Source organism: Pocillopora damicornis, chromosome 3, assembly GCF_964200805.1.
Source record: "Pocillopora damicornis chromosome 3, jaPocDami1.2, whole genome shotgun sequence".
Classification (NCBI taxonomy): Eukaryota; Metazoa; Cnidaria; class Anthozoa; order Scleractinia; family Pocilloporidae; genus Pocillopora; species Pocillopora damicornis.
In genome coordinates, this window is record NC_142672.1 from 19,123,953 (window position 1) to 19,146,479 (window position 22,527).

Sequence of the window (22,527 nt, forward strand, 5' to 3'; positions counted from 1 at the left end):
CGGATCGAGGTTCCTTCTTACCTCGTCTCGCTCATTTGTTAAATTCGCCCATCTAAAATGAAACATTTACAAGCTTGAGACAGATCTTTGAATTTAGTTTGGTGCAAGATAATTGCTAACCAGTGGGTGTTTTTATTGCGTTTTGGCATAAAGTGGTTTGTTTGCGAATAAGCCCCGGACGACGTGAATACTGTACGTCATGTTGAACAATGTCCGGAGTTTAAGTGGCGTTAGATTCCTGTCTCAGTCCGAATAGTCACCTTGACAACGGGCGATAAAACATGACTGAACTAAAAGCATCTTAATGGATGTCACAAAAGAACGCCATTATCTAGATTATTGCATCATTTGTACTGTCACTCAGGAAATATTGTTTTATTGTTGGGATATTTAAAATTCAAAACAAAGTTCTCTGCGTAAAAATCGTAATTAAATCTGACTGTTGTGTCAATTTTTTTAAATCCATGGCGCTTTTCTACTGCAGAAATTTATAATTAGTACGTGAAGCAAGTTATGAGTGTCGTATCGAAAAATGCAAATTTGGTTTGAAAAAGAAGGGAATGTGAAAGAGATGTAAATATTGAGGGCTGTAGCTGCTGCAGGGAACAAACCGCAAGTTCACAAGAAATCGATACTAATTAAAACTTTCGACCTTTCTTGCAATGAGAGAGAAACTGCTATTGCAACATGGAGTAAATAGACCATGTAATGGAAACTTTAAAAAAATGGAGACGTCTATTTACCACTCATAGATAACGTCAACTTAAATCAGAAGTTGGAGAAATGACAGCCTAAAATACTTATTTGAAAACGTTTGTATGGGAAGAAAAATGAAACTTAGTTTAAACAGACAAGTGTCTGTAAATTTCCGGAGTCAAACGAACACTTAGCTACATAAACTTTCGTAAGATGTCCTCATTAAGGGTTCTTGTGGTTTCAGTTTTTAACTGCCAGTTTGGAGAAGAGTTTGTCAGTTAGAATACTGGTACATGGCAACTGAGGACGCTTGCTAATTCTGACGCTGACACTTTGACGCAAAGGACCGATCAACCCGATCGTTAGTCCATTTCGAATTCCTCTGTGATGCCATCAGGTTAAGCTTTCTTCACCACTACTTTTTCTGTGTGTTCTGGGCAACTGAAAATCGTTTTTATGAATCTTAGATTTGAAAGGAACTTGGTATATCTTGATCTGCTCCGGAAGAACTATCATCAAATGACGTCACTATCAAAATGAGAGCTATCTAAAGCCTTCCGCTGAGGGCCTGTTCGCAACGCGAAAATGTTTTGGTTATGTTCATGTTTCTTCTTTAACTTTTGTAAGGCTTAAAATCAAGCCGCGTAATTCTGACACTGACTGTCATGACCACTGAGCTGCGGAGAAAAATTCTCTTGGTCTTTCAGTTTTTCTCTCAGATCTTTCGTGAATAAGAGGTACATTACCGTTTAACACCACAACTGTTATGAATTTCCCAACTACGATGAGTTTAGTATCTTATTTGGTAACCTTACAGAACTCGCAATTGATCTTTTTCATCATGCTGGCTCAGCGGCACTCTAAATCTACGATGACATTGAACGCTTTTGATTGGAGTAGACTTGACATTGTCATAGCAACATAATTTTGACTTGGATCCCATCTACTTCTAAGATGTTCAGTTAAAACTTTGCGGCTTTACACTTAGTTTTCTTTCCAAACAACGTCGGGCTAACATTTGAGTTATTTCAAAGGCTGAAAGTTCTTATGGATTAAAAAAACGTGCGCAAAAGCTGCAGCTATGTTCTCTCGTTCACGATGTCTCGTTCAATAAGATTGCTCCTTTTTGCACTTCTTATCAGATGTAACAACAGCTGTTATCTATAAGGGTGATATCACTCCATAATTTCAAATTGAAATCTTCTCAACAATTTTTTACCGGTATTTAGCGTTTTGTAAGCATTTTAAAAAATATTTAGCCCACAATATTTTGCAATTGATCAGCAAAGTTGGAATACAGTTTGTCGGGATTTTCTCCTCTAAGAAACAATTAGACAGGATAGGAACATTATAGCTTTTCACGCTGACGATCTGTCATTTGCTGGGTAAAAACATTTTTCAGAAATGTGATATATCATATTCCTATTTAATAAAGCTACTGATTCAGAGTGGCTCAATTCATGAGTCAAAATTTACCATACCAGTAGATAAACTAGAACGAAATCTAACTTATTTTGCAAAGCGGTTATTTCTATTAAACAGAAGTCGTTGCAAACTCATGAAGCTCAGTAGATTAAGACAGCTTAAGAATTGATGAAGAATTCAAACGTAGCAAAACATGTTTTGATCATTGCATCTGAAGATCTCAGTTTACATACGAAGAATATTCAACGATATGAAAGAGAAATCACAGTTGATAATCGGGCTGTTTTCAATTATACACATATGACCAGAGTCTATTCTCGAAAATGCATATTCTTACTCTGCTTCTTTGGGTAAATTGCCTGATAGACTTGTTTAATGGTTTTGAGATACATTACCAACATGGCGTCATGAGCAGTGTAAGTTTACTTGTGTTGTCTTGACTATGTTCTGTTGCTAGACAAACAGTGTCTTTTCCTTTCCTCACTTAATTTTCAGCGCCCTTAAATAAACTTTTTTTCTCGGGTGTTTGGTATCGCAGCCACGGATATCCCTCAAAATCTTTGAAATTGGATAAGCAGCTGAAACATTACGTATAATTCCCTCGCTTTTTGGCGGGAAATAATAAAATAAAAGCGATATTTTCGCTTCAGTCAACAACCCAGGTAAATAAATAGGTTATGAAGGTGGAAAGAGATATCGGCAGGATAACACGTATGTTATTTGATTATTTCTCTGCCATTAATGTTCTCAGATAAAAAAAAATGTAGCGAAAAAGTTATTTCTCGAAATGTTAGCCTCAAGCCTTACAGAATTTGATGTAATTTTTTTAGGACTTTTCCCTTTCTTCAATATGTTTTGTTTAATAATACGTACACTTTTATTGAAATGATAATGAGAAATATTGGGTGAGAGACACGAAAATAAAGCGTTTGCAGTGTAATTCACGGCATGATAAAGCAATATTGTTAACAGACAGAGTCTTCTTTTCTTCGGTTACATGTAAGGCTCGAAACTAAGAACTTTCGCAAAAGGTTCACACAATTATAAAGAGATCTTATTTCGCCCACACAAGTTATAAATTGCAATTTTTCGTCAGGTTAATAGTATTTTCATCTCCAGAATGTAAAATTCTACGTGAATTTTCCTATATCATCTAAAATGATTCATATTCCTTTGGGCTACAGTACTTTAAAATTGACTTTACGCAGTGAAAGAATCGCATAGATTTTGTTGTTTAATTTCGCGAAGAGGTCTCGAATTTGCCTGTAGGTTCGTTTCCACAGTTGAAATGGACGTAGGTATTACAAGATGGTAAAATTCCAACTAGATTTTTGTTTTGTTTTTTCCTTTTTGTTTTAAGGGGATAAACGCTTAAGTTGAGAGCAGGGCGGCCCGAGAGCGTAATGAATCCTGAGTGAAAGTTGAAAATGATTGCTTTTGGTCCCCGCTGGTGTCAATTCCCGGCTTTGTATCAATAATAACAAATAAAATGTCCGACTCCAAATTTTTTGTATCTTTACTTACCAGAAAAGCTTTGGTGGTGGGGCGAAGGAAGAATTACAATAACCAACATTGGGTTAAAGAAAGGACGTTTGAAAAAGGGATTCTGCATATTTTTAAGACACCGTCGTTGTAGCAATATTTAAATTTGCGTCGAAATTCTCTTTCATCAGAACGCTAACAACACTTAGGAAGCAAATAACTTCAACATCAAAATGATTATTACAAAATACCTCAATGAAATCCTCGAGTACGGAATCCCCTTGTTCAGATGTGATAGTAAACTGGGTGATTTTTGCGGTAGATTATAGCGTCCGATTCGCAATTAGAAAAAGCGAACCTGATAAGAGCGATGACTCCTTGGGCCCGCGTTGCAACAGGAAACGCTCTTCCCGATAAATGGTTAAATGACACCACTTTTGCTTTCAGTTTTTACGTAGAAGGCGGAGTCTAACGATGGTTAATTTCCAGGGCGGTAGTACAAAGTATGTGTATTGAAAAGTGTGCTTTCTACGTGTTTTAATAAGATGTTAAAAAATTTTATTTTTCAAACGACTTATCGATCTTGCACTGTAAATGTGAATCAAGTACAAGACTTAGGCATGTCCAAAGACAGAACCCATTTCAAAAGAAAATAAATCTTATTTACACTATTAAGATTCAGTGTTTTTCAGTCTAATGTCAGACATTACAAAACATTGTCAATTGCATAGCATTTGAAGTCTCTTACGCAAACAAACTCCTACAGCTCGATATAATTGGGTTTTCAACCTTTATTTGGGATACCTGTAAAATTTTTGGACCAGCCACGGAGAAAGAAATGAATTTGAAAAATAACTGTCACAAAAGATATTCATTAGATCCGGTGGGAATATTACAAAGTGTAAAATCCAATCAAACAAAATAATTTTCCTCTTTGAAAAGAGGCTTCTAGACAATTGTGATAGCAACTGCTTGCCCAAGTATTCAACTTATTTTGAAACCTAAAACCGTTGAATCATCTAGTTTTAGCAAAGTTTTTTTTTAGTCCTTCATTAACCTGGTACTCAGGGGGGCAGTGTTTCATCTCAGTTTTAAAATGCAGTAAAATGTTTTAGAGCTGCTTAAAACACGTTTGAAGTCAGCTTAAGTTTCTCGATTGGGAAAATACGCTAAGAAAGAGAAAATTAACTTGAAAGTGAAAAGTAGGAAAGTTTCGCAATTCAATTGTTTTTGTTTTGTTTTTCTCTGAAGCCATATTTGACCGCTAATTACAAATCATTAGAATATCTCATTTTTTCCCCCGGAAGTTTTGTAATAGTTGAGACCAACCCACTAAATTTCCTATCAAACCTAACGTCTTAAACAAGATTGAATTCATCAGAAACTCGGTTTTTTCTTTCAAAGTTTGCCAACCGTCTAACCCTTCGATTGAAACCAAGTCATTTTGTTGCTTTTTTCGTTTTTTTGTAATTCTGAAAGATCGGTTCAAATTTTAAAAAGTATTATGGAAAGTTGAATTCCACTTTTATTTTGAACAGGAAATTAGTTTTACAGTTCGCTCAGTCACGTGCATTTTGCACAATCTAGCAGTGATGTGATAATGTGTCAATTCCCAGGACATATTCAAATATCTGTATTTTAAGAAAGTAAAATAGAATGTCGCTGAGTAGATTTTATATAGAAGCGGAATTTAAATAATTGATTTGTGTGAGCAAATAAAGTACAACGAACAAAGTTTTAATGTAAATCTAAAGTACGCGCACGTTAGGAAAGGAGCTTTTAGCTGACAGTGCATATCCTCGATCAAAATACTTCGTAGTGCTGTGAGGAGTGTTGTTGTATAATCAACTGGTAAACCCGATTCAACAACCTCGGCGGGTTAAGCTCTGGGCTTAAATTAAACGCCACGGGGTGTTATCACCTTTTCGCCATGGAGGAGCGGTGCTTTAAACTCCAGTTAAAGAAAAGGGCGGTGCATGCCACAAAATGGTTAGCTAGCACCCTGATAAGTAATTTCTCGAGGCAAGTTTTAATCTCACCATTTCATTGCCCCGGTGTCGCAGAGGAAAAACATTGAAGAGAGGTAACCCTTACTCCAACTCTTAGTTCAATAAATAATATTTGCTCTCACAAGAGATTAAGTTGGTTTTTTTAAAAGGATAATCTCGAAATACGGCGCAACTCAGAATCAAGATGAAATTTCCTGGATTACAGATGTAAAGTTCCGCCGGCTTTGTCGAGCAAATTCAATTCCTGAAATTAGCCTAAACGTCAGTTAGAAACATTTAATTTCAGCAGAAAGCTGGCACCATCTAACTACTGGCTTTCCATAATTGCAGACAAAAGCTGAAAATATGCAAATCTCATTTCACCTGTTATTAGATGCAGACTCGTTTCCGTTGAAATTCATTAACGTTACCAATATCATAACCAGTTAACTCAAAGAACATTCTATACGTTTTCTGTGAAACCTATCCGGTTAAAACACTTCGTGCGGTTTCCTTTTTTTTTGCCATTCACTAACAATATTAGCTGCAGGATTGAAAACGTTTGTGTAACTCTCAATTTTTCTTAAGCTCGCTGGCTTCAAGTCTGCTTATTACTATTAATTAAAAATATAGCTTGTGCTAAAAACCCAATTTTTTTAACAACACAATTTATAAAACAAGGACTGAAGCGTAAATATTTCTACATGATAGAAAAATCCGGATAATCTAGGTTCGACTTTATATAGATCGAAAGCCGAAAGAAATGATGAACTTGAAATATGCTCTCGTGAAAATTTAGAACTTAACTCCAAATGACTCTATTTCCGCAGAAACACTTCCACGAAAGAAGAGCCGAGTGTCCAATGAAACCGCAGTTTTCGTGTTTCTTTTCTTCAACGCAACGACTTTCGAACTCGTTTGAAGATAAATTTCTTACCTGTAGATCGCACAGTAATGCGGTTCAACACATTCCGAAAATTTCCACTGCAGTGGGCGGTTCGCGGGGCCAGCATGTAATCTAATATACGTTAGGTATAAAGAGCATCTGGGTGAGATGTAACTGCGTTGGCAAAATAACAACTAGCATTAAATTGCAGCTTGTAATCTCCTGTAGTTCTGTTTTAGTTACAAGGAAGATTGGTGTTTTTAGGAACGGTCTCGTGTCTGCCCTCACGCAGACTTATAATATACGTCTGCCGCACGTTTGCGAAAAAACCACGCATCTATTATTGAAAGACTGTTGCAAGCTGACTAAAGTAATGGATTGGAATAAAGTATACAATAATAGGCTGATAGTTTGACAGAGAAAAAAGGAAAGCTCATTGAAAGAACGCACCGCTCGACAACTGCAAAGAAAGTTCAGCAAATACACTGCATGGAAAATAAAGCATGACCTGCTCTCGCTGCATGGACGATTTTCTCACGTTGTCTTTTAGCAATTCTGTTTGGTCGAATTCAATGCACCGAGGCTTCCCACAGGGTCTTTTAACCCTACATGACGGCAAAAGGAAGCAGATTTCAGAGGAAACATTATTAATGAGAAAACAAAATTGAAAATAAAGTTTTCCCGAATTTTCGCTTTTTTTCGAAGAAAAATTAAACCGGACTCCATTATGGTCAAACTTGAAATAATTTATTATGGTGTTTTGAATTTTTTTTTTTTTTTTTTAAGATAATGATGAGTAATATTCTTCAGTTTCGCGACAAATTTGACAGAAAGGGGAGTGCAATTTTCATCGTTATAATGATATACTATTCAGATGGAAGAAATTTTTATGTAACTGAAGGATAAATGTCTTCATTTAACGTTAAATCATCATGTGACCAGTAGAATCGACAACTAATTTGACCAAACGCTTGCTAGAGAGGAATAAGTAGGAATAAAAGAAATACAATTTATTTCCGCCGGCATAAATATTTTTATGGCCCAAAATACATTTATGTCTAAGAACTGACATAAACTGCATTACTATTATCATCACTTTGAAGGGCAGAATTGGAAAATATGAACTGAAAAAATAGACAACAAAACAGTTTGAATTAGCACGCAAACTTTTACGAGTCAGCTGGCTTTTATTTTTCATTCGCTAACAGACATGAAAGAGAAGTCCGAGCTTAACTATTTAATTTCTTATTTGTTTATCAGCTGCTTTTATCGTACGATTGTTTCAATCTCGCTTTTCTTTGGTTTATTTCATCGGGCTATTACAGTTAGCTCCAAAAATATCCATTTTAGTTCGCAAAATGCACCACAATGCTTAACGGACAAAGTGACGACAACATCCATTTTATATTGACAACCTCCGGAAAGAACAAATTGAAATTTTTTGCCTTTGCGGCACCTAATAGCGAAGAAATGATATAAGTATAGAACTCCCAGTCACAAAAAAGTATGCTTCTCATCGTCCAAAAGGACTGTCTCTGGGACACCCGCGTCAATTGTGTGGGCAACTCGCATTATTTTTTAGAAGATTGACGTGCATGTCGCTAAAAGGTGTTTTTGTATTTGGGTCCTTGTTCCCATGTTATTCCTCAGCAGCCTTACTTAGGGCTAAGCTACCTGTGGCCAGCTCTTCATGGTTCTGCATGATTAACTTTCTTACCTTCTTCCTGAATAGATGGATTACTTGTTATGGAAGTGAATTTGTTGTGTTGCGAAATGATGATGGTTGACTTTCTCCACTTTAATAGCTACCAGCGTCCGCCAGTTGCCACGGGCGGCCTCCTGTTAGAGCATGTCAGTTCCTTCAAGCTGCTCGGGGTTTACATAGCTGAAGATCTGACTTAAGCGGTACGCTGTGACTTAATGGTGAAGAGAGCCAACCGAAGGCTGTTCGCGCTCAGGTCGCTTAGACGCTGCGGTGTTCCAGCTTCAGATATAATTCTGGTCCACAAATCTCTTGTGAGATCATTCTTAGAAAATGCGTGCGTTGTGTTTTCAAACTTGCCGCTTTATTTGTCAGATACCATCGAAGAAGTGCAAAGGTGCGCCCTTCAAATTAATCTTCCTATGTTATCATACACTGAAGCCCTGACAGTGAGTAATTTACAATCACTTAAAGACGGAAGGATCATGGCGTGCATGTAGTCGCATAGTAGATATTCAATATAGTTACGCATTAAGACCAAGAGAAAGAAATTCAAATATCCGTGGCACTTCGACCAACAGGTTTAAGAACTTTATCTCAAACAAATACGCCTTATGCATTGGATATGACTAGTTTCGCCATTATTTTGCCATGATATGCTTGTTGGTTGCCGATACAATCAATTTTTCCTTAGCTATATATTTTTTGTTCTTGGTTCATTATTCTTTGTTAGCCAGACCTGTAATTCAGTTATTTATAATGCAAGAGGTATTAATAAACATATCCGCACCACACAAACTGCTACCGGGTGGAAATCTACTAGTTACCAGTACTTTACGAAATTGCACTCTGCCTGTGCAAGGAACGCCTGACAAATACTGTGTCTTACAAACATCAGATCATCGTTCTTCGGGTGGGTAAGGTGTTTTCACGTTTGATCGCGTCCCGTTTTGTGGTTGAGGTTTCGTGTACTTGTTCCGTTTCAGTTCTGTGTTTTCTTTGCTATGTCTTACGCGCCTTTTCTTCGGCTGTGTCGTGGTTTTGTTGGCAGACAAGTTTTAGGACCGATCTTCGCGCGAAACATGTCAAACGGACAAAAACAAAAGGTTCTAGTTACACGAAACGTACCTCAAGCTGCTATTGAAATTATCAAGTCATCTCAGAGGTAAATATCATCTTATAACTTGTCTAGAACAGCGACTTCTCCGACAAAATCATTTAAATACGATTTCACACATACAAAATTTGACTTTAGAACTTGTACACGTGTACAGAATTTTAGACAACAGGAAATAGAATTGTAGTATTTTAGTTGTCATTGTTTGTTTACTCTGCTATTAATAAGGAATTAATTTGCTCTTAAAAGTGATGTGTTTACTATTTCTGGGGAAATATTAGTCAGTTATTGTTGTCTTGTTTCAAGTGCGAAGACTTAACGACAGAGGTTTCGTCGTCAACGGACAATTAAATTCTGATAAATTGTGCCCTGGGCCACAAGTTCGTAATTTTATGCGCCATCGCCTTAAATTCTTATGCTCATGGAAGAGATTAACACGTTATTCTTTGGAATTATCTACACATGATTAAAAAAAAAAACAGGGAATAAGATCAGAATTAAGCACATCAGCATATTTTTATCTTTATAAAACATTTAATTCTTAAGGCTAGTTTGTAAAGAATTGCTTTGCTGTAGGAAGAAAAAATTTTGATTTGGAGCTAACAATAGTTCCTCAGGACTAACAAAAAGTTATCTTAATTTTGCCGAGGAACCAATATGGCCTTTTAATATGTGTATCACGTAAAGATGATGTGAAACAAAATGCAACAAAGACAAGAAACAGGACATAGCAATTACTAATTAACATAATTTATTGCAATGATTCATTCTAACTTAAGTTTAGTACTTGGAGTGTTTCTCCTCTCATACTCTTATATACACTCTTAATACACATAAAACATTCTAAAGTAAAGCTTAACCCATTGAGCCCCACACCTTAGAGCTCAGACCACCCCCTGAAATTCCAGAGAAAATGGCTGCTACAGTGAACCCACAGACCACTGCCAAAATAATTTAAAATTTTAATGTCTTCATTTCACTCTACTGAAGGGAAACTGCACAAAGTTGCATATTAAATAATATACTTTCCCCCTGTCAAATTTTATTTTCAACTTGAGCATCAGGCTCTCTCAAAAAAAATTCTAAAGCTAGAGAACGGATTCAACTTCATGATGTACAGCGAGTCATTAGCAAGGTTGCCTTCAGCTTTGAAAGTATTTATCAGTATGATGACTCTCTTTTGCACTCTTATTCCATCAGAATCATGTAAAAAGCTTTCCCTCAAATACAACACCAAAAGACAGATCGCAAATTTCTCCTCAACAAAAGGAATCCTAAACTTTCTAACGCGGGTCAATTTTGAATTTGCCCGCCATAGCGACATCGCGACACATCACAAGGCGCAGCTATAAAATTACTTTTTGCGAGTCATGAGCAAGAACAAACCAATTTTTACGCCTAAATGAAAAGTTTCACTTTGAACAATGCATATATGTTCTTCGCTTAGGCAAACTTTTGCTCCAAGCGAGTTACAAGGGGGCAAACTTTGCAGAGGAGATTGTTTTGGTCTTCTGCGGTCGGGTCAGCAAGATGTAAATATTTCCCCAGAGTCATGAAGCGGTGCTCTGGGATCGTTTTTTTTAAGCAATCAACTCCAACAAACTCGTCAGAATCCCAGTACATTGCCAGCTGAGGAAGTTCATGGATTCCAATGAGAATGTTTAGCCCGAGATACGCTGAAATTTCCGCTTGAGTAGATGTGAACGATCGATCCCCTTTCGAACGAGCGTACGCAACGGTGTATCGGACGATTTCGTCAATGTAAGCATCGTCGATAAATACATTGAAGAAATCTTTGGCAGTTGCATTTTCTCCGAGATCTCTGGTCGGGCCACGACGAATGGAGAATTCCTCAACATTAATTTGTCGCAATTAGCTAGACCATTGAAGAGCATTTGGTCGGCTTTCTTCTGCGGCAGATTCTTCATCACTACTTTCGTCGCTTCCTTCTTCCTCCTCACTAGCGTATAGCTCAACATCGGAATCGCTTCCCCTTTCTTGCGACCGTAGGTCGAAAAAGTCTTCCATCTCGTCATCCACATTGCGAAGCAAGTTTTGTTCATGCTGTGCTTGACGAGCTTGTCGCTTTTTTCAATTTCTTCGATGATAAAACCAGCGAAGACTTCTTGCTCTTCATCGGATGAAAATTAACTTTCATCAATTCTTCCAGAAGCTATGTCTTAGACCACGACATATTTTTGAAAAATTTGTCAAAAATCGCACGGTTAACGTGGCATAGTGAGTTTGGTCTCAAACGAAAGCTTATTTTTTGCATGTCACGTTTCACTGCTTTTCAATACCCAGGGGAGTTTTGTTTCTAAGCTACAGCCAATCAAAACAAGCCATTTCTGACAGGGCGCATGAGGGCGCATTGGAATTTCAGAGGGGTTTTATTTCTGGGCGCATGAGGGCGCATTGGAAGTCAATGGGTTAAGTCTGAAACTCCCAAGATCTGTTTGTTAATTCTCCCTTCCAGCTCTACACATTTCTTTATAAATTAGTTACAAGAATTTGGTTTTAGATCTAGTTAACCAATTCAAACCTGATGAGTTTGAGTATTCTTGTGACTAAATTGCTGGATAATGTATGAATGTTATCAGGAGTTATATATTAATAACTTTTGGGATTTAAGGGTTAGGGGATTTGCTGTATGTTACATTAAAAAACTTCTTGTCTTGTGTGCAGCTGTGATCTGGACTATTGGGACTCAGAAGATCCAATTCCAAGAGATGAACTCCTGAAGCGAGTAGCTGGTCTTGATGGACTTTACTGCCTTCTTACGGAAAAAATAGATTCTGAGTTGCTAGATACTGCTGGTGGGTTAACGAATGCAAGAAATGAAAATAAAAATTGTAGTGTGGGGATATTTAACCATGAATTAATTAGATTAGTTAGAAGTACTCTTTAGTATAAATAATTATGCACACATTCTGTTAATAGCTTTTGTGGATTTGTGAAACTGCTTTTGACCCTTCCCCCCCCCCCCCCAAAAAAAAGCAACTTTGCTCCCACCCTTTGCCCAAAAACAGTTAACTGATAACAAGTCAAGGTTTCTGTTGGGTTAGGGGAGGAGTAGGTGGGCAGCTACTTAGATATTGACATTAATCTATAAGTTCTTACAGAAAGAATCTCACATTACATTGACAGTACCTTGTGAAAAACTTTTTAGCTGTAGCTCCCCTCTGCTTTACCCCCTTTTGCTTTACCCATGGATTGAAAATATATAAAACATTCCTCTTCCTTCCTTGTTGGTTAATTCTGCTGAACAGAAAACTGAAAAAGTAGTGAGAAAGATGTACTTGTCTCTGTTATCCAATGTAGGACCTCAGCTGAAAGTTGTGAGCACCATGTCAGTGGGTTATGATCACATCAGTTTACCAGAAACAATGAAGAGGTGAGGATTCCAGGTTAAGAGAGTAGGTTCAACACCATGATGGTTTTGCATGATGGACAACGTACTTCATTCTCACAGGAAACAAGGCTTTCTCTGAGGAGAATGTATTCAGTGCTTGAAAATGAATTATTTTAGTTGCCACAGTGATAAGAAAAATATTGGGGAAAGATGTTTTATCGTTATGTCATGAGAGCAGGACTAAATTTACAATGAGGAATCAAACCTCAGACCTTCAGATTGCATGCTCTGATGCTCTACCACTGAGCCACAGAAACTCTATGGTGAGTGAGACGTCCTGCATGCTGCGAGGATCAGCAATGTTGACAGTGTCATGTTTGTAAATAGAATAAGAAAGATGGGAAGTTTTTAGCTCGGTAAAGAAATAGAGAAAGGTGTTTTTTTTCCTTATGAGCATGGGGTCGATTCCTTGTCAGGACTCAGAATTTTTTCTCTTTCCCGTGCTTGCAACAACAAAAAAAAACTTCTTTCTCTATTTGTTTACAGAGGTCAAAAGTTACCATCTCTCTTATTCTATTTACCAAAGAGAATTTTTTTGTGGCTACATTTGCATGGAAAGTCACCAATTTGATGACCTGCATTCTGCAATCATATGGCAAGTTGTTAGGTTTTTGTTGTGTAGTATGTGTAGTCTAAAGTCAGGGTGTGTAAAACTTTTTATATAGCACTATCATAGTTGTGTTGCTTTCCTACAAAAAAAAAAAAAAGAAACATTTTGATTTTTTGCAGTGATCTTATGTTGTGAGGTTGCTACATAACATAAATTTGATTTTGACTAGATTCGAGTGGAGCATCTTGGAATCCTCCTATGATTAGAAGCAACTTGCATTTTCTTGCACTTCAAGCAGTTTGCTTTCTCATTTGCTACCTAGGATGTTTCCTTTGTTCTCATTGGCTCCTTATAATGTTTTTGTTTGTTCTCATTGGGTCCTTAGGATGTTTCCCATGTTCTTATTGGCTCTTGTTATGTTTCCTTTGTTCTCATTGGCCCTTGTGATAGCTTTAGTTTTGATTTTACCACACTCAATTGAAATGAGCTTAGATACTTTATAAAGAAACCAAAATAAATATAATTTTCCCAATCTAATTGGTAACATTTTATTTTCAGGGGTATTGCTGTTGGCCACACTCCAGGTGTACTAACAGATGCTACTGTAAGTATTTAGTCAATGGTTAAAATAGATGAAGTGTAATTTCTCCTTCAGGGCCATTTCAACATTACATGAGACAATGTAAATGTCAGGGTAGAGCTGACAGAAGCTTTTGTTTTCTGAAACAATGCAGAACAAAGCAAGCTGAGTGAGTTGAATGAAAAGACAAAACAAAAACATCCTCAAGACTTTTTTTTTTTTTGCCTTTTTTATGGAGGACACAAAAAACATGTTAAAATTTTTGGGTTTGCTTTGGTCATCTACCTCTAAGCTGTACTGTATATCCATCCAGTTGTGATTACACCTGGTGAAAATATTTGAAGGATCTTTAAGGATCTTAAGGCTCTTGGCAGGAAATGAAAGATCCTCAAAGATCTTATCAAGAATTTTGAGGATTCTTAGAGAATTTTTAAAGATCTTTCAAGGATCTTTGAAGTTCTTGGCATGATCTCTGAATGATGATCTTGATCTTTGAAAATTATTTGAGGATCTTCCAAATTCTTGCCAAGATCTTCAAGGATCTTTCACCCTAAGGATCTTGGTAGGATCTTCAGAGATCATGCCAAGAACTTAAAAGATCCTTGAAAGATCTTTAAAAATTCTCTAAGAATCCTTAAAAATTCTTGATAAGATCTTTGAGGATCTTTCATTTCCTGCCAAGAGCCTTAAAGATCTTGACTGGATCTTCAAAGATCTTGACAAGAACTTTGAAAATCCTCAAGTGATCTTTGAAAATTATTTGAGGATCTTCCAAATTCTTGCCAAGATCTTCAAGGATCTTTCATTTTCTTGCCAAGATCTTCAAGGATCTTTCATTTTCTTGCCAAGATCTTCAAGGATCTTTCATTTTATTCAGAGATCATGCCAAGAATTTCAAAGATCCTTGAAAGATCTTTAAAAATTCTCTGAGAATCCTCAAAATTCTTGATAAGATCTTTGAGGATCTTTCATTTCCTGCCAAGAGCCTTAAAGATCTTGACTGGATCTTCAAAGATCTTGACAAGAACTTTGAAAATCCTCAAGTGATCTTTGAAAATTATTTGAGGATCTTCCAAATTCTTGCCAAGATCTTCAAGGATCTTTCATTTTCTTGCCAAGATCTTCAAGGATCTTTCATTTTATCCAGAGATCATGCCAAGAATTTCAAAGATCCTTGAAAGATCTTTGAAAATTCTCTGAGAATCCTCAAAATTCTTGATAGATTCTTTGAGGATCTTTCATTTCCTGCCAAGAGCCTTAGAGATCTTCACTGGATCTTCAAAGATCTTGACAAGAATTTTGAAGATCCTTAAAAGATCTTTGAAAGTGTTAGAGGATCTTTCAAATTCTTGCCAAGATCTTCAAGGACCTCTCATTTTCTTGCCAAGATCTTCAAGGAACTTTCATTATCTTGCCAAGATCTTCAAGAACTCTTTCATTTTCTTGTCAGGATCCTTGAAGATGTTGCCTGGATCTTCAAAGATCTTGAGAAGAATTTTGAAGATCCTTAAAAGATCTTTGAAAAGTATTTGAGGATCTTTCAAATTCTTGTTAAGATCTTCAAGGACCTCTCATTATCTTGCCAAGATCTTCAAGGATTGTTCATATTCCTGCCAAGATCCTTGATGATCTTGTTAAACTTTAGAGGTCATGTCAAACATTTTGAAGATCCTTAAAGTTCTTGGCAAAAATGTCGTAGATCCTTCAAAATTTTGTTAAGAAAATCAGAAGATACTTAAAGATAGGTTTATGGGGTGAAGCATGAACTTAGCCTTAACCTTGTTAACTATTGAAGAATGGATGTAGAGGTCTGATATGTAAACTTGGTGTAAACAACACAGGTGACAATAGGTTTAGGGCCAAAAGAAGAAACCTCATAGTAAGTTCAAAAGAAAAACTGAACCAAACATTGAAAAAAGGAAGATAAAAATATTTCTTATTGCCATATGAGAATTAGTCATCCTCTTTTAACAATTGAAAAAGGCCACAAAGAAACAAAACAATATTTAAAGATTGATTATACACAACTTTTGAATTGTCTTAATCAAACACTTTTTGAATTGCCATTTTAAATAAATAAAACAAATACAAAGTACTACTTTTATTCAAAATTTAGGGCCAAGTACCTTTGAGCTATACCATATTTCCTTGAACAAGCACCCAGGCACTTATTTTATATTCTGCCCAGAAGGAGGGGTGCTTATAGGAGAAGGTCTCTTAAGCAAGGGGGGCACTTATTAAGAAATTATCAACATGTTCAGATTCCATGGTACTTGAAGCTTAAAAAGTTCCAAAAAAAACTTGGCTGCTGTAATAGAAACAGGTTTTCCTTTTATCCCTACTATTTAAGAAAGAGAGGGAGAAGGGGGGTGCTTATTTGACAGGCACGCTTGTTTGATTTTATGGCCCAGGAGGTTGGTGCCTATTTGGGGGAGGATGCCTATTAGAGCCACGGGGTGCTCATTTGAGAAGTATCGCAGTATCTAAGGATAATTATAATCACTGAGTCTGTTTCTTCTTCAAATAATTACACTTTTGATTGATAGCCCTTTGAATATCAGACCACAATTTGTTCATGGTCTTTGCTGAGTACTTCCTTATGATACAACCTGGAAAGAAAAAAAAACTGAGAACTTGTGGGTTGTGGCATTCATCATATAACTCTTTCATTTTCTGCATGAGTACATTGTACTATCTGTGGACTTGTAGCAGACTTTCAACTCACTTCCACCAAAACTGCAAACTCATCTCAACACAACAACTGATTCATGTCCATTTTGCCAACAATTAATTGACAACACTTATGCTGAAAAAGTGAAATATTTTTGGGATCAAGTGGTGTCCTCTTGTACTTGCCTTTCAAAGGGGGAACCATCCCCACCAACATTTCCTCTTATGTGAACACTACCCCTGCCAACCTGGTAGCATACCATGTTGGGTCCTTCAAGGGTACCTTTTTCAAATGCAAGTTTTCAATTTGTGTACATTTTAATTGCTGCTCAAAGTTTCGCAACCAAGGGAAAATAGAGTACTGGAGTGCAAAATCTGATAGTCTGGGGCTCAATGCCCTTGTAGCACTCATTTGTTGTTTATTTAGCTCTTGTAACATAATAAGTGACATCTTTCTTTAGTCATTATTTACCTTCATTATGCCATAATTTCTTTTTGAAGGCCACCCTGACTGTAGCATTACTTCTGGCAACACAAAGAAGACTAATTGAGGCTGCAGGAGAGGTGAAAAAGTAAGTTCCTGAAGTATTTTTTCCAGGCCATTCCTTTAATTTGATTTATTTGCAATCTTTAGCCATTTTAATGCCAATAAAGATGTATAAGTACACCACACAGAGGTATCTTCCTTGAATAGTCCTTTGTTTGATACATGTTTAGATGCAAGTGAGAAAAACCAGGCCTATGTATAGCAACTGTTATAAGAAGTTAAGGCTATTGGTGAAAGTTTGGATTAGGCTGATTGAAAAAAACAATTCTTGTCCTGGTTTACATTACCCTGCACCCTAAGGTACAACATATGATCAGAAAAAAATTTATTAAAAAATTATTAGTCTTTAACCCTTTCAATCTCTAGTTTTTCTCCACAATTGTTGCACAAGCTTGGAAACTAAAATACTTCTTCCCTTCAAATTACACTGACCTTCAAGGAATCCTTCTAACAGGGATCCCACTTACAGAATTCCTACTCACAGGGTACCTACTGACCTGCTTGAAGTACCTTTCAAATCTGCTAACAAATAGCAATCAAAATTATATCATTGTGACATTTTCTAGTGGAGGGTGGGGAACATGGAAACCTCTTTGGATGTGTGGACCAACACTAACAGGCAGTACTGTTGGCATTGTTGGATTTGGAAGAATTGGTTAGTAGCAGAGAACACAAATACTATTTTATTACACTTTTACTGCTATCTGAGTAACAAGGGTCCTAACCATTTAACTTTTGAAATTGCTTGAGTTACATAAAACTATCCAAACGATGGCAACAAACTTGTCAGCTTGATGGAGTTCTCTTAATATAAGAGAAAAACTCAGTAATTTCTGTCAAATTACAGTTTTGACTACCTTCCTCGATCAAAAAATCCTGTATCCACCACTGACATGAAGTACTGTTTTAAAGGAAAGTTACTGATCTGATCTCAGAGAAAAAACGGAAATCTTGCCTCAAACTACTGTACCTTTTAAATGAACTGATAATATATGATTATTTGAGTAGATAGTTCAGTTATCTTTCAATTATTATCTCTGCATAAGAGCCATGTTTTGCCATTCATTGTTCAGATTAGCCACATCCCAGTGTGTTCTCCTCAATTGCAGGCATTGCTGTGGCACAAAGACTAGCTCCATTTGGTGTCTCTAGATTTCTTTATTGTGATGTCAACAAGAAGCCCGAAAGTGGTAAGACTTTAACCATATATTAACGTTCGTTTCCTTACATGAACGTAGCTTTACAGCTGTGGAACTTTCCATAACAGCCACCCTGAGGACAGAGAAAAAGGGTATTGTTGAAACGTGGCTGTTATTGGAAGTTATAGGGGTGATGTATGACATTTGTTTTTTAAAAGGCATTTGACTATATTTTTTTGTTTTGGTTTTGAAAAATGCTTAGTGTGGCATATCCTTACAAGCGGAAGTATCGCAGGACTGATACCATGAAGGGTGGGTATCGGGAAACAGAGAGGCACAAACGTACGGGAGGCAGGAGGCTGGGAGCCCCCTGTCTCCGCCCCCTGAAAACCTAAAATTAATTTGGGTGATTGCATTAAATATCAACTTTTGTTCCATGCTTAATGTAATGGGTTTCAGACACAGTTGAGTGAAATACTGCAGTGTGTACATGTACAGTTGGAGACAATCTGTAGCTAAAACAAATCTTTTGATTTCAGTGGAAAAATTGGTTTCACCAAAGGCAGAGCACGGTACGATTTTACTTTTCATTAAGTGTAATGATGTCTGCTTACTACAAGTAGGTTTGTTATTGTTTGGGATGAATTATAAATTTGCTGGTGGATAAGATAGCAAATCATTAATTAATCTCAACAGGTTAATTGCAGTTAGGGTTATTTTTCGGTTATGAAAAAAGTCTGCTTTACGCGAATGTAATATCCTCGTATTTCAGTTGACATGGACACCCTGTTGAAAGAATCCGACTTTGTGAGTGCACACACAGCTCTGACAGATGAAACAGCAGGTAAAAATGAATGGCACCTTTTTTGGTTGTCGATATGAAACCAAAACTATAATAATCACAGAGGAATCAGAAAAAGAGAAATTTGTCAACCGTTTTACTCCAATTCTCGTGGCTGTCTACCATATATTACTTACAAAGTTTGTTCTGAGAAGTTGGTCTCATTCAATAGATTAGAGTTCGTAAGGTAGAGATGTTCTCAAAGATGCCAAAAAATCATTTTTTGTAGGAATGTTCAATAGGAATGTCTTTTCCAAGATGAAAAGAAGTGCAGTGTTTATCAATACCAGCAGGTAAGGTGAAAAGGGAGTGTTTGATCATTGGAGCTTTGTCTTTCTCTTGTAAGAGCTGTCAGTATCTGTGGACGATGTCTTTTTCACAAATGTTATTACATACGTCTGTAGACTCTGTTGAGTTATAGAACACAGATAAGGCACAGCCGAATGTGTCACTGATGTTCTTACCATATTTGTTTGAAATTGTGTTCAAATAACTTGATTGACTTGTTGAGATCGTTTATTTGCAAATTTCTTTATCTTTATTAAGAGGAGGAGTGGTAAACCAGGAGGACTTGTATGAAGCACTTAAGAGTGGACAAATATGGGTGAGTAAACATCTGTTTAGTCAGGAGACTCGGTGACCTAGGAATTAGCGCGCTGAATTGTGCATCGAGAGGTTTGGGTCTGAGCTCTGACTGGGACATTGTTCTTCCTAGGCAAGACTGCTCTCTCAATCCCACCAATCAGGAATTTAGATTAGTAGCGATGGATTTTCAGGCACATATGATGAAAAACTATGGGAGGGGGGCGGGAGAGTACATAGTTATGTCGTGCTCGATGTACGAATACATCTCTAGTATATCATTTCTACACAACAGTACTGCTATGATTTGAATGAGAAAAACGATTGCCTTGAGAAATCAAAGTATGTCTGGAATTGGCTATCCTCGTTTCCGCCGTGCGTTTCTCTGCTTTTGAAGTACACTCAAAGCATTTTAGTCCTTAGTTCCTTTGCGCTTTTTTCGTATAAATTAAACCTTTCCCAGGGTTTTTTTTCATAGATAAGTCGCCGAGCGAATCCATGCTGCGCGGGTTCATCGTTAGTCTTATAGAAGAATCGGCATATTCTTCTAATGTTAAATAAAATTTAAGCTGTACTTGCATTTCTGAATAGACGGCAAAATGTGCCATGCCTTAAACCGCATTCTAATAACAAGTTTTTTTGTTAAAAAGTTCCTCCTCAGCGGGAAGTAGTACATCAGTTATAGGGGAAAAGAACTTGTCGAAGGAAAGCTCGTTATTTATTTACGCCTTTGTTATTGATTTTGTTGTTGTTCTTTGTAGGGTGCTGGACTGGATGTTACAGTTCCTGAACCTCTTGCAACAGATCACCCACTTTTGTCTCTAAGCAACTGCGGTAAGAAAAAAATTTGTATTTTAAAACATGTAGGCATTGAAAGATGTAACGAAAGCAAGACACGCAATTACTGAAGTTGTATCTTGTCAGCTGTTTTTTTTTTTTTTTTTTTCAGCATTTGGGGAGTTAGAAAAAGAAAAGAGATTGTCCGATCTATGATGATATAAGTTACCTTTACTAGAAATTTAAAATGGGACCACGTTCTCTGTTCTCACTTTGTTATTTTTCCTACGACGCATTTTTCTCAATTTTGGTCCCCATTTGGAGACTGAAAAAGCTAATGGTAAGCCCTTCAACACAGCGCTTAAACTTTTGCGCATTTGCGAACGTTGTAGTGAATATGGGGCATACTTTCATGCTGTCAGAGCCAAGTTGCCTCACACGAGTTACACCAACCACACATGCTAGTAAGTCACGGTGTTCTTGAAGAATGTAACTCTCGGTAAAGCTCAAACAGAATGGGAAATCAACAAGATACCCGTTCCTAAGTAAGCTTTGTGTTCGTAAAGAAGGGAGCTTTCCTTTTCCATTCTTTTGTTTCGTTTTACAGATTTCTATGAAGGTTTCAATTTTCTTTCGCTTATTTTGCGGGAAACGTGTTGTTTCTTCGGTTATCCTTCGAAATTTTGCGCGGGGAATTGGCGTGCGGGTGGCCCAAATTGATTCCTTCGCACATGCCTGACAAACATGACATACAATGGGGGAATTGAAAATGTAAGCAAAAAAGTCATTTTGTGCCTTATTTTCCTCGTTTCAGTTATACTTCCTCATATTGGCAGTGCAGAGGAATCCACTAGAGAAGCTATGGCAACCTTAGCCGCGAGAAATCTCTTGGCCGGACTTGCAGGAGAAAGTTTACCCGCTCAAGCTAAATAAGAAGCCTTTTAATTAGCTTCCACCCAATTCCATCTTCATCCAATCCCTCTTCAGGGTATTGTACGGAGTGTTGTGGGGTCGTGGAATGTAATTCGGCTAGAGACAAAATATTTTTCTTACGTGTATTCCGAGGCAAATGCAACGCAATTGAGGAACGTTTATATAGGGACTGGTGTGAGTAATACAGGAAATTAAGCTTAACGAATCGCATACCCATGAACCTTTACAAGATTTCCTCTGAGCCGGCTAGGGTGTTACATCCAGAGAACGTAATAGCAGAGGTCTTGTGAGCGAAATTTTGTGGAATTTGATGGTACAAACTACATGATTCTTTAATGAAATGCTACAGAGAAATTTACATTTAGTGCAAACTATATTTATCTGCTATTAAAAGTAAATGGATAAGTCGTGAAGTAACTGTGGATAAATACAAGTGACTTTAATTTTATTTGTATTCATGTGTTAAGCCGTCTTTTCTGTTTCCTTCTGGCCAAATGAAATTGATATGTTTGAGTAACCACAAAAAAATTTCCGCTTCCTGAGTAGGGTAAAACTTAGTGACAAACTCAAACCGGACGTGGACTATGGGCGAGAGAAATCGTCCCAGAGCTTGCCTGCTGTTTTGTTTGTTGGTCCCCAACCAGTTTGTTTCAGAAGCTTAGATAAATGGAGAATGCAGGCCTGATGAAAAGAGAGGGAAATAACTATATTCGAAAATAACGACGGTTTGTCTCCAGCTACTTATAATGAATGACTCCAACTTATTACGGTCACGAACAATTTTTTTTTAGTGTGGATGGTATATAATCAGTAATAGATCACAGAGGACGTCAAAATGTGGTAAGAACATCAGTGACACACTCGGCTGAGCCTCGTGTGCCACTTTTTTGTTCTTACCACATTTTGACGTCATCTGTGATCTATTACTGAACAGACGCACGGCAACTTGGAATCTATTTGTTAATTATATAATAAGCTCAGTTATGCACGCATTCTGATTGCTCTTACCACAAGAATTAAAAAGTTTTAACGATGACGTCATCTATACGTCTGTCCTCCAATAGATCATAAGTGAGAACCAATCAGAATGCGTGCATATTTGAGCTTATTACATAAAGAATAATAGGTAGGCGCGCGTAAATATGGAATTTCTCTTCGGGTGTTTAACTCGATAGCTCACGAGTGAGTGCAGCGAACGAG

General features: G+C 37.1%; 1 protein-coding gene across 5 annotated transcripts; it reads left to right on the forward strand.

The window, feature by feature from the left end:
- Positions 1–8,923: 8,923 nt before the first annotated feature.
- LOC113665004 (glyoxylate reductase/hydroxypyruvate reductase) lies at positions 8,924–21,781 on the forward strand. 5 transcript variants are annotated; one of them, XM_089201363.1, is made up of 14 exons: positions 8,924–9,096; positions 9,231–9,344; positions 11,982–12,112; positions 12,618–12,690; positions 13,817–13,862; positions 17,010–17,080; positions 17,622–17,710; positions 18,165–18,245; positions 18,734–18,766; positions 18,967–19,038; positions 19,265–19,328; positions 19,582–19,639; positions 20,379–20,451; positions 21,209–21,781. In XM_089201363.1, exons 1-14 carry the CDS (start codon positions 8,939–8,941, stop codon positions 21,325–21,327), a joined length of 1,182 nt encoding a protein of 393 aa, XP_089057489.1. In that variant the 5' UTR covers positions 8,924–8,938; the 3' UTR covers positions 21,328–21,781. The 5 variants fall into 5 exon arrangements, with proteins under 5 accessions (XP_089057489.1, XP_089057490.1, XP_089057491.1 ...); XM_089201364.1 differs by lacking the exon at positions 21,209–21,781 and adding an exon at positions 20,567–20,749; XM_089201365.1 differs by having other exon boundaries at positions 9,034–9,092; positions 9,166–9,344.
- The last annotated feature ends 746 nt before the right edge of the window (positions 21,782–22,527 follow it).